The 16792-nt window shown below is 42.3% G+C and overlaps 1 protein-coding gene across 4 annotated transcripts in view; it reads left to right on the top strand.

Annotated features, from left to right (window-relative positions):
• Window positions 1-16792, top strand: part of SIN3A (SIN3 transcription regulator family member A) — a 58779-nt gene that overhangs the window by 20968 nt on the left and 21019 nt on the right. For all 4 annotated transcript variants that reach the window (XM_084642153.1, XM_084642154.1, XM_084642152.1 and 1 more), the window contains exons 3-10: window positions 2673-2849; window positions 4959-5065; window positions 5657-5939; window positions 9073-9324; window positions 9979-10131; window positions 10457-10615; window positions 12425-12514; window positions 14160-14278. In XM_084642153.1, coding sequence (XP_084498279.1) covers window positions 2673-2849; window positions 4959-5065; window positions 5657-5939; window positions 9073-9324; window positions 9979-10131; window positions 10457-10615; window positions 12425-12514; window positions 14160-14278 — 1340 coding nt within the window. The remainder of the gene's footprint in view (window positions 1-2672; window positions 2850-4958; window positions 5066-5656; window positions 5940-9072; window positions 9325-9978; window positions 10132-10456; window positions 10616-12424; window positions 12515-14159; window positions 14279-16792) is intronic.

Genomic DNA, 16792 nt, shown 5'->3' with positions numbered 1-16792 from the left:
GTGACAGCAGTTATTATTTTGCCAAAAATGGCCTCTTAAATTAAGACCCCAATTTGACAGTATATTTAAGCATGTGCCTGATTTTTAAGCACTTGCTTTAAGTCCCATGATTTTAGTGGCAACTGATCATAAGCTTAAAATTAGGTATGTGCTTAAGTACCTTGTTGAGTTAAGGCCTAAATTGGGGATCCTTGTACCCTGATCTCTGAATTATCTCCTATTCAGAAGTAGGCCAGTAAGTGGGGTTTTTTCCCTTTTAAGTAGGATAGTTTGTCCTGCAGCCACTCAGCCTTTGCTGTGATCTTTTCAGCTCATAAACTCAGAAAGACTGGATTGGATCAATACTTGGATGGGAGACTTCCAGGAAAATCCAAGTGCAGCAGGAAGTGATGTGGGTGATTGATTAGGTGGCATTCTTCCTTTTGAGACCCTGACCTTTTGTGCTTATTAAAGGAACATTGCCAATTTGAAAATCGCATCATCTGAAAAATGTGTACTTATTAATCTAATAGCAGCATGTAAGATTTCTATAAATGAAACACTAGAGAGAAATATTTGTCTTCTATTTTTCTCAGTGTTTGCTTAGTTTTTTTCCCAGCATTCTATATATCATCCTTGCCTTGGTTTTGTTGCTGGTCAGTTGCACTTCCCATCTCATGCACTGGCCTGGGGAGCAACTTGTGCACATGCTACCCCAGGCTCTCCAAAAGGATGTTCACTACTAACAGCAACAGCAGGCGGGCATGTACTCAGAGATGGGGATAGAGGTCTGGAGAGTTGGCCCAGGTAAGTTTGATGTTGCGGTCAGGCCTTCTTAAGAGTCTTCTAAATGTGAATGGAGGAGCAAAAAACCTTGCTTGTTTTTGTTTTGTTTTGAAGCAGGTTCTCTATTAAAAAACTGGATTTTTTTAAATCAAATTTTTAAAAAATTCAAGCTAAAGTATTCATTAAAGAATTTTTCAATTTAACTTTTTGCTTGTTTATGATGTATAAAGGAGGTCTGAAAAGTGCATGCCCAAAAGAGTTTGTTCTGCTTGTCTTTCCTGATTTTTCTAAAGGTAAGCATCAAGTTTGGGATTCCCAGGTTTTTGCTGGAGGATCTCTGGGAGGTCCAAAGGATCTTAATTGAGAGCTCTAACACCTACATTGAAGAGCTATGGTGTTGAATCTTTAACAAAGGCTTTCTTTATCCAAAATTTTCATCATTGTGCCATTAAATAGGTGGTAATAGATAGAAACGAAACCAGAATTTGAATCTCATAGAATCAGAGTTTAAGGCCAGAAGGGACCACCAGAACATCTAGTCTGGCCTCCTATAACTCACAGGCCGCCAGCCCTACCCAGTGCATGCATACTAAACACAACAACTGAAATGAGACCAAAGTATTGCATCCCACAGGAGACTAGGCCGTTATGAGCCATGGGCAGAGAATAGGAGGGACCCAGGTGCACTGGTGCCTGAGGCCCCAAAGATGTCAGGGAAATGCTTAAATGAGAGAGCCCCAGAAAATACTGGCAAGTGACCCGCACTCTCACTCTGCAGAGGAAGGTGAAAACCCCCCAAGGTCAATGCCATTCTGACCTGGGAGAGAATTCCTTCCTGACCCCACATTCAGTGATCAGTTGGACCCTGAGCATGTGAACAAGAATCAGCCAGCCAAGTAACTGAGAGAGAATGCTTAGTGCCACCTTAGAGACCTGGCCACCCCCCAAATGTCCCATCTCCAGGCATGGCCATCTCTGATGTGTCAAAGGAAGGAGATAAAAAAAACCCTGCCAGAATACATGGGGGGAGGAGAATCCTTCCTGTCCTCTGCCAGTGGCTTGGTGAAACCCTGAAGCATGAGCTTTTTAGGAATGTAAGACATAAACCAGATGTGAGCCCTGAGTTTGTTGAGCCCTGCCTCCTACCATCACAAGCAACCCTGATCATGCAATCGCACTGATAAATTTGTCCAAATCTGCCTGAAAATCTCTTTCCCTTCTCTACTTTCGCTCCTGGCTCTTGTGGTGGTATCACATCACTAGTTCTCCAGTCATCAGAGAGCCTTCCAGGCTGGACAGGACCTGAATTTCTATCATAAACACAGAGAGGGTTCCCTCCTTTCGTACTTCTGAAAAAAATCTTCAAGGCCTTTGTAAATCAGAGAAAATGAAAGAAACCAGCCATTTTTTCCCCTTTTTGCAGGTCATGGTTAAAGAGCCCAAAATGCATTTAATGAATAAGGCTGTTAGTCTTGGTGCTATGGTGAAAGTACAGACTTGGTGACATTCTGCCAATTCAGAATTGTAGTTTGTATTTTTTCATCCAGAGATGCTGAAGCATTTATTTATAAACAGCTACAGTGCACAGCTGCCCAAAGAATTGGATAAAGGTTCTTATACCCATTTTACAGATAGTCACCAGATGAAATTTATGCAGCATCTGTGCATTAAGGAATGGATAGGACTCGAGGCTGCTTTTAAACTAGCTTCACAATAAGCAGCTATTGTTTCACCACAGAAGTGGTTGCATTTCAGTACTGTGAGGGCTGTGACTTGGTGAAAGGCGCTATGTAAGTCCATGTCCTCATTGAAGCTTGAATTGTTAGTGTACACAATTTTTCCAGTAGGGAATTTCCAAGAGCAGATAAAGCCCTAACCCCAGCTGCTTTCTTATCTTTCCTTTCCAGGTGTCGGCTGTGCCCCAGAGCTCAGGCAGTCATGGTCCCGCTATAGCGACCGTCCATAGCGGACATCATCACACTACACCAGTGCAGCCTCATGGAAGCCAGGTGGTGCAGAGTCATGCTCACCCGACCCCTCCAGCAGCACCCGTGCAGGGGCAACAGCAGTTCCAGAGGCTTAAGGTAACACCAAGTTCCAGTTTATCATTCTGTAAAATAGGAGTTTTGAAGGGCAGCATCTGCTTAGTTGGCGGTAGTTTCATCTGCGCAGGTGTCTGATGTAACTGGATGAGAGATCTCAGGTAATAGTTGCTGGTTTTGTAATAATCTTTTTGTAATGAAGGATCGTTAGGCTAGATTTATGGACAACTTGGTGGGAGTTGGAAGTTGGCCTTTGGCGTGGTGTTCAGAACAAACCCAAGAGTCTGGCACTAGCATTATGTGTAGGGAATACAGAGTCCCATGTAGTCTGTGCTGTACCAGTGTTCATCAGCAAAACCCCTGACTTCTGTGACCTGGTAAACTCTGTGGTGAGCTTTAGTTTGTGTAGCAGCCTAAATGAATGGAAAAATCACGTTTTATTGAAAGTAAGTATTGAAGTTCTGTATATTCATTCACTAAAATCTTTAACGCTATCGACTTCTGTCTATGTTGTGCTGCTGCAGAGCAGGCGGCAGTTTCTGAGGCCTGTGCCAGAAGTTTGGGGGTAATCTGGGGTCCTTGGCTATTGCATATGTAATACCAGCCTCCCGGAAGAGCCAGTTGGGCTGTCTGTTAAAAGCTTTCCTGATGAGCCACAGAAGCCTGGAATTCATGACTTGAAAGCTGGCCCTGTACACTGTTAATATTTCAGTATGAAGAAGGGGATTTAGGCTGTGTAAACCAAAGACTCCCCCGCCCGTCTCTGTTTCAAATAATGAAATCTGGAATTCTAATCAACAGGTTTAGGGAGGAATGAAGGGGGGGCCAAGGAGCTTTGATGCAGAGCCCATGTGTGAAAGGGTTAAACTACCGTGGCATCTAGAGGCTTTTCTGAATGTGTTGCTTTGTGTGGGTGGGTGTAGAGGAGATGCTTGGGAGTGAGCAAGGCTCTGTTCTTAGACTGTTTGCAATAAATTCCCTTAACCCCCACCCCCAACCAAAAATAACACATTGAAGTGGTTAAATTCAGATCAGCTGTAGTAAGAACACATGTATATGATTTTATGTCTATTTCTTACTCCTCTCTTTTGGAAAACGTATTGAAGTGTCTTTCATTTTTCCTACATTAAAACAGTAAACAGAGCAATAGAGTGCTTGCTTTCCAGGGGACCTAGTTTCCCATATTCTGGGATCAGATTCTGCTCCTTTCGAAATCAATGGCAAAACCTCTGATGGTTCAAGATCAGGCTTTAGATGAATATGGATTAAAATCTCTTTTTTAATTAACTTTTTAATTAACTTCAGTATTTCCCATACAATAGAACAGGAACAACTCCAGTGTCGATCTCAGATATTATTCCAGAAGGCTTCTGTTGCATGTAGGAGCTTTCATACCTCTAGACAATCTGGTAATGAGCAAAGTGGGAGATGGATGGCTCTTGCAGTGTATTCATTTGTAGCCCGACTTTCAGATATAAGAAGCACCCAGAATTCTCACTGAGGGCTGCGGTTGCTCAGACAGCGCCTCCTGAAAATCAGACATTGGTATATGGACCATTCGTAAATAGAAACTAAGTGTCCACATGGCCTCCTTGCTGTTTGAGGTACTTCCAAGTTAACATCCACAGTTAGCATTTTCCAAATCCTTATGAGCCAAATTGAAATGTCTGTCTCATGAGTTTTTTTTAAAAAAAGGGCAAGTGTGTACTTGGCAGCACTAATACATGGAATTTCCTTCTTAGGATCCCCCGCCATGTTTATTTTTAGACTTCAGTAATAATTTCCACAAAAAATGTAGGAAAAATAGTGCATGTCCAGCTCTGAGTTTTTACTAGCAATCACCCCACCCAGTGATGAAATGGTTACTTTGAAGTGTGTTCACTGTGACTATTTCTGCTGACACATACATTGCATCATCACAGAAAAATACCAAGATCTTTCCAGTGTGAGCCCAGCAATAGGATGTGGCTGTATCAAATGGTCAGATAGCACTGATTATAAACTAGCCAATGTTATGATCAGGCTGCTACCTAATTACTTACTCTTAGTGGCTTACTGTAGGCAGGTGCCTTTCCAAATGTGTGTTCATGCTCAAGAGTGGGCACCCACTTTTCTCTGAGGTGTATTTTTAGCTCTTTATTTTGCTCTCAGGTGGAGGATGCCCTGTCCTATCTTGACCAGGTGAAGCTGCAGTTTGGTAGTCAGCCTCAGGTCTACAATGATTTCCTGGACATTATGAAGGAATTTAAATCTCAAAGGTAACAACTTATATTCTGCTTTCCTCATATTAGATTAGAGAGAGAGTGTGTGTGCGCGCATGCGTGTTTGGGAGATGCAGGCAGGAGATGGTTAGCACTTTCCACTTTGGAGATTATCCATCCCTTGGTAATCTCTAGAGTCCTTTTCCTCCTGTTTGCTCCATTCGTGCTGCTGGTTGGACAGTGCTGGGAAGTGCAGTGTTGGTCAGTATTTTCCATTCTGGAGCCTAAGCCAATCCCCTCATTTGTGCCAAATCTCTGCTTAGAAAGTTGGAGTTCCCAGGTTCAGTCCTTACAGCTGATTCATTTGGTTGTCTGCTTGCCAGTAGGTGCAGAGCGATCAGACTTGTGACCAAATCACATTGAGTTAGTGTTATTTGGACAAATAAAATTGGCTGTAACGTAAGAACAAGTTAAATAATACATGAGGAAGAATCAGTTTTGTCTTGTTTCCTGGCTTTGTCGCAAGCTAGTGATGGCTAGATAAAAATCTGAATGGAAAGTGTAGTTCCGTTGTGTGGGGTTCCCAGTTTGCCAGTGAGCGCCCCTTTGCAAGATCTGTGACCTTTCTGTCTTCTTGTTCCTTTTCAGTATTGACACTCCAGGAGTGATCAGCCGCGTGTCTCAGCTCTTCAAAGGTCACCCTGACTTGATCATGGGCTTCAATACCTTCTTGCCACCTGGCTACAAAATTGAGGTGCAGACTAATGACATGGTGAATGTGACAACACCAGGGCAGGTTCACCAGATCCCCACACATGGCCTCCAGCCGCAGCCACAGCCGCAGCCTCAACATCAATCCCAGCCTTCAGCACAGTCGACCCCAACCCCAGCACAGCCCGCGCCACAGCCGCCACCTGCCAAAATCAGCAAGGTGAGAGACTTTGGATACCACAAGCAGAGTGAAATACCTAGTCCCTGTTTAGAAATGGTAAGAAACTAAAGATTGCAAAAGGCTTAACTTTTCATCAAAGGAAATGTAAAAACTGAAATATCTGTAAAATCACTTTCGCAACTTTTTCACATCATGAAAACGACAGTAAACATGTACCAGTTTGGCTCCGCAGCAGCAGCTGTGAGTGTGCATGTGAATGATAGGATGATCACTCATGGAGACCATCTCTGGAGAGCGGTCATATAGCCTGGTGATATGATACGAGTGTGAAAATAATCAGTCACTGAACTGCCAGCACAGTGAAAACGACCATATCTGAATATAAATGGTTCTACAGAACTGTCTAGAAAATTACTGACTTTGGAAAAGTCTTAGGATGTAAAGTAAATTTTAGATGGAATCTAAAGTGATGGATTTGGTCCAAAACTTCAGAAACTCCTTTTTTTAGTTTTAGATTTGAAGCAGGCAAATTCAGGTATGAAACAGTGACTCTATTTTTGTTACTGTAGCATCTCAAAACCCTAGTTTGTGCTCCTGCCTAAATAGTCTCTTTGGCTCCAGCTTACTTTCCTTTCTTAAAAGCTTTTATTTAAAAAAAATAACCAACAAAAAAACCTTACTGATTAGTTTGGAAATATTGCTTTGATTAAAAAATGAATTTGCTATCCAAAATCAATAAATTTCAAACCTTTCAATTGGAGACTACCAAAGGAGATGCAAGCCAATGTTATATATTTTATTTGGGGAAAGAAAGATACCCAGAGTCTCTAGCAAAATGTGGTAGAGACCAATATCCGAGGATGGTCTGGTACGCCCAGATGAATGCCTTTTTTAGTTAGTTCAGTTGCATTTGATATGGGGCCCCGATAAAGCAATAGATAAATATTGAACAGAGAGGACTTCTTGATATTCCCCTACATTATTTTTGTTTTCTGCTGAGAAACAGAAATCCTGATGGAAGGGTTGGCAGCTGTATGAAACTCTCATGTAGAATTTTCCATTGTTGTTTGCAGTGTTGTAGCTGTGTTGGTCACCAGATATGAGAGAAACAAGGTGGGTAAAGTAATATATTTTATTGCACCAACTTCTGCTGGTGGAAGGGACAAGCTTTTCAGTTTCACAGAAGTCCTCCTCAGGTCATATGAGAGAGAGTTCTGAGAAGCTTGAAAGCTTGTCCCTTCCGCCAACAGAAAGTGGTCCAATAAACGATATTACCTCACTCACCTTGTATCTGTCATGTAGAATTTTAACATTTGGGGTAATTAATCACTGGAACAATTTGCCTAGGGACATGGTGGATTCTTCTTTTGAAGTCTTTTTAATCAAGTTTGGGTGTCTTTGTAAAACATGCATTCTAGCTCAACCAGAAATTATGGACTTAATGCAGGAATCACTGGTGAAATCCTATGTCCTGTGTTATGCAGGAAGCCAGACTAGATGACCATAACCTTCTCTTTCTCCAACACTGGTAGCATGCAGCAGGATTCTCTGACCATTAATAGAACCTCAGAGTGATGCACTAGTGGTAGTTGTCTTCTGCCTTTATATAAAAATAACATGCAAAAAATACATGAAGAGAACATTAAGGTTGGTTGCAAAGTCAAACACTCAAAAATTAGGAAATCTCAGATTTCAAGTCCCTGCTCCAAAGCATGGAAGCCCTAGAGCATCTCAATGAAATGGTTGTAAGCATTTGTTTTAGCACGGGCAAAACATGCTTTTCCTTGATCTCCTTCTCAGAACTAGCTGAACTGTTTATGCTGAAACTTTAGCCTGAAGCAGATGCCAGGCATAAGAAACTTGAGCTTGAAGAGTTAGTTTGACAAAGTTATAAGCAACTGAAAACAAGGTCTTATAATGGTTTAATGTAGTTAAGTTTAAGCCAACCTTAACTACAAGGATTGTTACCAGAACTGCCAGTAACACTCTCCAAAATACAGCTTTAATGCATGTTGGAAGGCAGTGGAAGGTGAAGTATTTTCAGTTGCATTGAAAATTACCAGCTCCAAGTTGGCTCTAGACCCTTCTGTGATTTTGTTGAGCCTCCCACTAAAGGGTAGCTGTGACGAAGTGGGAATGGTCGTAATGTTTTCTTTGAATACTGTGTGGGTGCCTCAGTTTCCCTAAAACATTAAGAACATTCCCACTTCGTCACAGTAGCAACCAAATTTTAAAATCCTAAATTGATTTTCATGTTTGTTAGTGTCAGTTATGTGACTAACTGAATATTGGAAAAGGAAAGTATCTTCAGATTCAGTTGCCTGAATACAGTACAGGAATACAGGATACCTTCATAATGGAGACAATCACTAGCCACCCTGGAGCAAGTTAAGTCTATGCGGTTTGGTTCCTGTTAATTTGAAATATGAAGACAAAAATGACTCAGCCAAAATCGAGTTGCTCTGTAATGTCAAAATGTTTCCTCACTACTTGAAAGGTGAGGTCTTCCTCTGTTTTACAAAGTGTGCTTTGTATCAGCTCTTTAGATGATTGTCACATCCTACATTAGTTTTCCTCTGTTTTCTTATATGTATTTATTTGGTACATCCATTAATATTCAGAATCAGTTTTTGAAAATAAAAATAAAATTCCATCCAGGATCAACCATTAGGAAATTTTCTTGTGTGGATGAGTTGTGTGGATAGACAACATTGACTTAGTTTCAGTGTACCTTTCCTCCTCCATCTCCATCAGTGCAAACAAAAATTTGCTGTAACACTCCCAGCTGTGGAGTTAAGAACACCAAGAAATGAACATGCCACAACCCCTAGTGCTGAAATATACGGGTGGGGCTATTTCACTGGGCATTAGTATCATCAGGGTATGTCCAGCCTACTCAGCCTCTCCATTGGTCAAATCAAAGTATCTTGGGTAGACTGAGAGCTTCCATCTCACAGAGGTACCCTGTGCATGGTGCTCTGCTGTTGGCATCAGTTGTGGGAACAGCTCCTGCACCTCTCCACCTCCCCCCACCCCCCCGCAGGTTATTGTGTGCGACTGATTTTGTTGCGTTTTAATACTACATGTTCTCTTCCTAGGATTTGATCTGAATGAAATAAACTACCACAACACAAATCTCTAAGACAAAACTAAGTGTCCCTTTTCTTCTCAGCCATCACAATTGCAGGCACATACGCCAGCCAGCCAGCAGACTCCCCCAATTCCTCCATATGCATCACCACGCTCTCCACCTGTGCAGCCTCATACACCTGTGACAATCTCTCTTGGAACCACACCGTCCCTGCAGAACAATCAGCCAGTTGAGTTCAATCATGCCATCAACTACGTCAACAAAATCAAGAATCGGTTCCAGGGACAGCCAGACATCTATAAGGCCTTCCTGGAGATCCTCCACACGTATCAGGTTAGTGGAACACTGTATACGTGCACTACCCATGCAGGTGCTTTTAAGTATGTATAAATGTGTGTCATGCCTTACCATAGAAAATTAATTTACGCCTGTATTGTGTATTTGAAGGGGGTATGCGGAAGATTGACATACTGACATGCTCAAGTAGCAAATAATTAGCTAGAGGGAGAGTGGGGGGCAACTTGTGCATTTCAAACCAGTTTAACTGCGTGTGAGTTAACAGTGCAAAATCAGCATTCGTCTGATTGCAATTATCTGAAATAGTGGGCAGGATTTTTAAACCAAATGTTGTATGAACCTGGGGCATAAAGGGGTGATGGATATAATGCATCTACATACGGTAATGTGAAGGAGAGAGAACAAGCTATCCAGCATCGGTACCTTTTCAGTTGATGTTTGCCCCCTGAGCATTTAGAATGACTCTTTGTTTTCAGAGGAGCTGCCAGCCACCATATTCAGTTTTTCTTTCGGTTGCTGATTTTCCAGTTAGCGATACAGGAGCAACAAACATAAACTCTCAACTCGGGAATGAATGTTTTGAGTTGCATTAAGTATTGCTCCCTAGGGAAAGAAAAGCAGAAACTAGGGAAAGCAGCTGTAATGGTTCTTGTTTCCTTTGCTCTCTCACATCCCCCGTTCCTGTGACAGAAAGAGCAGCGGAATGCCAAGGAGGCAGGTGGTAACTACACACCAGCTTTGACAGAGCAGGAGGTGTACGCACAGGTAGCGCGCCTCTTCAAGAACCAGGAGGATTTACTCTCTGAGTTTGGGCAGTTCCTGCCAGATGCTAACAGCTCTGTGGTGAGTTCAACCCCACTAATTTAGTTGGTAGAAAGCTGGCTATGCAAGAAAACTGAGTTCAGAAAAGTACACTGCTTTCCTCTTTTCTAAGTGTGTTTTCAAACAGTCCTTCATTGCACATGGGGAAAAGAGGGCAGGGAGTACGGTCTCTGTTGACAAATCTTTAAATGTGACTCCTGTGCCTCAAAGACCTGTTCTAGGACTATAATCACTGCTGTAAAATGCACTGGTCAGCTAGAGCTAAGGTGACGGGGTTTCACATGCACCTTTGCCCCAGCGCCAGAAGCTCGCATTACTAATAGTCTTGTGGGTTTTTTTAAATAAGCTGTTAAGCAAGACAACTGCAGAGAAAGTGGAGTCAGTGAGAAATGACCATGGTGGTACAATCAAGAAACCCCAGCTCAACAACAAGCAACAAAGACCCAACCAAAATGGCTGTCAAATCAGACGGCACTCAGGAACTGGAGCAACCCCACCAGTGAAGGTAAGAACATGCATAGTTCACAGCTTTTCTCCCAGAAATAATGGTAATGGGCAAAAATTGAGGGCACAGAGTAGAATGCATTTTATGTACTTGTTTATATTGAGGCTCAAATTCCAGGTTATGAATAGATTGAGGGCGAAGGAGACCTACCCAGGCTTCGAATTAGACCCTTTTCAGGTCTGCCTTTAAGTGCAGGACTTAGTAGTATCCATACAAAGAGGGCTAGAGACTTAGATGCAGCCTGTGTGAGTAGTGTGGCAGTAGTTACCAGTGGAGAAAGAGGAACAGTGCTTGCTTTCTTCTTCTATGTTGCTAGAGAATACACAGGGATATGTTTATTGATTATATTGTTTTATTTAATAAAGCAGCATTTGGAGGGAGTAGATAGGGAGAAGCCTCAGTAAACCTGACCAAGTGACAGGTTGTCTGAAAAGCTTGCAATGCTGTTCTCAAGGCATTTGGGGGAAGTAAAAAAGGGGAATAGTTATGGTGTATCCCAGGGGTTGCATTAAATCAAAATTCAATGCAGGTACGTTGGGCTCTTGTGTGTTCTTCCCATGATAAAGGTAATTTGAGAGTTCTGATGAGTCTGTGTTCTGTTAACCAAGCCTTGCTTTTACAAGCTACCAGAATTTCTGGGTGGATAAAGCTTTGCAATGAAACAGAAATGGCAAAGTGGTCTAGTGTTTGGTTATTGAGGTTGTACGGGTCAAGTTTGCCTCTTTTCTCTCTGTGCTGGTAGTCTTATCCAGTGATCCCAGAGCTCTACATTTTGCTTTGTAAAGGAAAGGAACAGCACCCATCTCTCTAGTAATTTAATCCCACTTGCCTCCAGAATGATGGAGCAAATAACAATAATGGTCAGCTTCCAGCAGTCCTCTGAGAATGAGATGTGTAGCTGTGGGAGGGAGGGTTCCTTGAAGACCCTGGGAACAAATAAGAGAAGAGAGCAAAGAAATGCAGAAACTATGGGAGGTGCAAGATTGGAGTAGGTGGGAGAGATTCTGGCAGAAATCTAAAGGAGTTTGTCTTCATTGTTAAGTACAGAACTAATATATTGAGGTGTATTCTGTGCAATGACTGTTGCAAGTGACTTGATGCGTTTTTTCCATCTTTGCATTAAACATTATTTAAAGTTTTGCTGCTAGTGAAAAATAAAGGCTCCTCCTCCCCCCCATGAAACAGGAGTATGGGGAAAGCAATTATGTAAAATCCAGGGGAAACAAAGAGGGGAGCGAAGTGAATATTTTAATTTTGGGGGACCAGTAGAAACTCAAATATAATTCTCCTCCTAAAAACTTGATGTTGACTGCTCTATTTGAAAGAATAGTACATTCTTGCTATAATGAACCTGTTGGGATCCAAGCCTTTTGTTCGTTATAGCCACGGGTTTGTTATAGCAAAAAGACAATCAAAACAAATGGGGGTCTGGGGCTCCGGCTTTCAGCCCTGAGCAGTGGGGCTGGGGTTCTGGATTTCAGCCCCAGGAGAGGGGACGGGGGGTAGGGGCCCACTCCTTAGTTTCTGCCCTTGGGCTCAACATATGAGGCTGGATAAAAATTGTGCAAGTATGTGCAACGTGTTTTTGTTTTGTTTTAAACACAGTACAGTATTGTACTGTAATCGGGCTCCAGGGACCAGGTTCATGATAGCCAAAGGTTTGTAATGATGAAGGGCATTATAGCAAGGGTGTACTGTACATGGGGTGTCGGGGAAGTTGAAACACATGCCCTCACATGATAGCTGTGCAAAATATTGTTATTGCATATTTTAATCCTCCTTTTGTGGTTTTACTTTTGCTTTTTGCAGAAGAAACCAAAGCTGCTTGGTTTAAAGGACCAGTCATTGGCAGAAGCCAGCAAACATGGGGTGGGGACAGAATCTCTGTTCTTCGAGAAGGTGAGTGATGAAATTCTGAATAGACAGTTTTGCACATTTGATTCATGCTCATAGCACATTGGTTTTCCAATGTAACTAAACACAGCGAAGTCTGTGGCGTTCTCTCCAGAATGAGACTTCTGTCATCTTTTAACTACATGTGCTATCAGCTGGTCTATATATCTGAAATATATTAATTAAAAAAAATTCTGTGCATATCCCTGCCCCTAAAGTCCATCTTTGGCTCTTCAGCTGCCTTTGATCCACGGCTTTGTCCCCTCTGGGTAGGTAAAGATGGCAGCAGAGCATAACTGTCAGGGGTTGTGGCTGCCAGTTGTCATGGAAGACAAAACTCTGCAGGAAAAGGCATCTTGTTCATAGTTCACATTCATCTCCCGTCACTCTGAGCCCCCTATGCTACTGGTGACATGGCCTACCTTGTTGTGTTGGCAGTGTCACTCTTTCCATTCCCCTCCCCTGTCCAGCTGCATGAAGTGGGGGCAACTTTGCTTAAATGAGTCAGTTGCATTGTAAGCTACATTTTCCTGAGTGGGAACAAACCATGTTGTGCAGTTTTTACCTATTTCTTGCCGCATCTCCTGACCACACAGACTAGACTGAGGCAGGTAGGCAGTATGAGATGCCTCCAAGTAGTCCCTTGTACTCTTCCCTGAGGTGTCCACAATTTTCTCTCTCCTCCGTTGCATGTAGCAGAGCATGTGACCCCAGGCAAATGCTCATTTTAACAACATATCCACGTGCTAGTGACACCATCCTGATCCCTGGGGTATGGCACAGGTTTGCAGGAGAGGTAATGGTAACCGAAAGCCCATACGTTGCATGGAAAACACTGAGGTGTTAACCTAAGTAAATGTAGAAATCCTAGCAGGAGAGTCTGAATCACAACGATGAATAACCTGGTGATGCTACTGCTCTATTTGATGTGAAGATGCAAATTGTTCTCATGGGGGAAGGTAATGGTATTTTAAAGAATCTGATTCAGCTGTGTCTTACTGAGAAGAGGAGGATTACAAACACCACTTTGTGGTGATAATGGCAAGCTGGAAAGTTGTGACTGCTGTAGCGTGGATTACTGATTGTTAGGCTACAGTGAATTGTCCTCTTGTCTGGACTTGCAGTTTGCCGTAGAGGGTTACCCGTGTGACGCGTCTGCTTCTAGAAGCAGAACAGCAGACAGCTGTTGTAGTCTCTGCTGACAGTGTTCTGTGAACCAGTTTTGACTGAGACTCTTCTCAGTGTTCCCATATTTTGCTCTTCTCCTTATGGGTGGACACAAAGATCTTGATTGCTTACCTCTTTGGCATGGAGGAGGATGTCCACTAGGAGAACGGCATGCTTGGATCAGTCATCATTCTTGCCTCATGGTCTGCGCAAGCGAGAACCAGAGACCCAGTTTAATTTATGCTCTGTTCTATTCTACAGAGGTTCTTATACCTTACCCGTTCACAGTAGTAGTGCATGGGCAGGGGAAATGCATTTAAATGTAATGACATAAAACTCCCAAGTCTAAAAGAGTGTGTCTGATTCTGGCTGTGAGAGTAACCTCATCTCTTCAGGATAACACCTGAGAGCACAGTATTAAGTCTAGGTTGCACTCATTCTCAGCTCTGTATTGACTGTTTTCTTCCTCCCATATGTATGTAAGGTCCGCAAAGCTCTGCGTAGTACGGAGGCGTATGAAAATTTTCTTCGTTGCCTGGTTATTTTTAATCAGGAGGTGATTTCCCGGGCTGAGCTTGTGCAGCTAGTTTCTCCGTTCTTGGGGTAAGTGGAGGATGGGCAAATCCATTTCTTTATATGGTCAGTGCTTGGAGGTGGGTGACGTTAGGGGATCTAGTCTGTTTTTGTTCGGGAGCTAGGAAGGAAATGCTGACTTGTGTGGCCATGTAAAGAAAGAAAACTTACAGCTGGTTCTGTGGCCCAGCACTCCACAGCTTCAATAGTTTGACTGGGCATCTGATTTCCTGAGCTACCGGCAGCACAAAGTGTACACACCAGAGATGGAATGTTAATGTTGACTAGTTTATCTGTGTGCCCTGCTGTTTGCTTAATTCTTTTCACAAAATAACTGGTAGAGAGTTGCCCTTACAGCAGTGAGCTAATACCAGTTCACCTCTGAGATCCAAATGTGTCACCTCTGAGGTTCCTGTCTCCTCCAGCCCTCCCTGAACACTTCTTATTATGAATGTAGGTGGCAAATTGCCACATGCTACTAGCAGGCCTATGAGATAAAAGGAACACCAATCGTACTTTGAGATCCTTTATAAGTACTTTATAAATTCAAAGTGCATTAGATTTTAGATTCTTCTCTTTGGCTGTCCTTCATTGAAGCAAAAGAACAGCCATTTTTTCTTGCACATTGTCACCTGATTTGATGACCGCCATTTTCCCTTTCTGGTGAAGTGCCTGAAAGAGGCAGTTTTGTGGCTTCCTAGAGACTGCAAAGAATGAAAAGGCAGCTAAGAGGAGTGCAGAAGTGGTGCTGATCCTTTTACCCTTCTTCAGAAGATCAAACAATGGTGCCCTAGCAGCCTCTTGCTTTGTGATTGTGAACTATTCCCCCCCCCCCATAAATATAGTATTTTTGTCTTTATGATACAGAACATACCAACTCGAAAAAGGAATAATTGCTAACTTCCAAAAGTTAGTAGAGTCACATGGAGCAGATCAGTTTTTGCCCCAAAGCAAATTAATGTCCAGAACAATACACCATGAAGTGCAAAACTGTAAACCAAGAGGGTACAAACCCTTCTTTGGGAGTTGATAGTGAACAAAACAATTCCACCATAAGTTATGGCAGAGACTGTATGTAAGTTTTATGTACCTTAGTTATTCTTACATCAGTTTGGGGCTGTAAGGTTAGTATTCCATGCTGCTCTAGACCGAATTAGCACACAAGGCAGAGAAGGAGGCAAAGCGAAGATGATGATAAATTAAATCAAGACCAGAGCCTCGTTTTTCTGGCTGCTGTACAAACACAATATGAAAGACTGCTGCAAACAACTTACAATCTTTGTTTCGCTTCATTGAAACTTGGCAAACTTTGGGTCATTAAGAAAGAGCCTGATGTTAGCTAGAAAAAGTAAAATATTAGACCTAAATCAATAAAAATAACTTTTTAAAATGACTCTTCCTCTCATGTATCTTGTGTGTTCTGAGCTAGAGCAAGAACTATCTATATCTGGAAAGGTACAGTAAAGCTCACTTTATTATTTTAGAGCTGGGGACATTAGTCCCTCTGTCATGTAATGACAAAAATGCAATAAATGAAATGATTAATTAGCATTAGTAATAAGGATAGAAGCTTCTTTTATTGCTGAAGCTTTGTAGGCGATCACAGAAATGTAGGACTGGAAGGGACCTTGATAGGTCGTCTAGTTCAGTCCCCTGTGCTGAGGCAGAACTAAGTATTATCTAGATCATGCCTGGCAGATGATTGTCCAGTCTGTTCTCAAAAACCTCTGAGGGTGGAGATTCCACAACTTCACTAGGTAATTTGTTCCAGTGCTTAACTATCCTTACAATTCTAATGTCTAACCTAAATCTCCCTTGCTGCAATTTAAGGCCACTACTTCTTGATCTGTCCTCAGTGGTTGAGGAGAAAAATTTATCACCCTCCTCTCTTACTAAACAAACCCATCTTTTTCTCTCCCCCCCCGCTCCCCTCATAGGTCATGTTTTCTAAACCTTTAATCATTTTTGTTGCTCTCCTTTGGACTTTCTCCAGTTTGTCCACGTCTTTCCAGAAGTGTGGCGCCCAGAACTGGACACACTACTCCAGTTGAAGCCTTAACAGTGCTGAGGAGAGTGGAAGAATTATTTGTGTGTTGCTTACAACACTCCTGCTAATACATCCCAAGAATGATGTTCGCTTTTTTGCAACAATGTTACATTGTTGACTCATATTTAGTTTGTGATCCACTATAACCCCCCAGCATTTTCTGTAGTAGTCCTTCTTAGGCAGCCCTTTCCCATTTTTATATTTGTGCAATTTATTATTTCTTCCAAAGTGTAGTACTTTGCATTTGTCTTTATTGAATTTCATCCTGTTTATTTCTGACCACTTCTCAAGTTTGTCAGGATCATTTTGAAGTCTAATCCTGTCCTCAAAAAAGCTCGCAACCCCTCCCAGTTGGTATATTCCACAAACTTTATAAGTGCACTCTCTCTGCCATTGTCCAAATCATTTATGAAGATATTAAGTAGAACCGGACCCAGAACAGATCCCTGTGGGACCCCTCTCGATATCTCTTGCAGCTTGATTGTGAACCATTGATA

The sequence above is a fragment of the Lepidochelys olivacea genome (genome assembly GCF_965140295.1).
Source record: "Lepidochelys olivacea isolate rLepOli2 genome assembly, chromosome: 10".
Classification (NCBI taxonomy): domain Eukaryota; kingdom Metazoa; phylum Chordata; order Testudines; family Cheloniidae; genus Lepidochelys; species Lepidochelys olivacea.
This window is presented reverse-complemented; position numbering and strand designations above follow the sequence as displayed.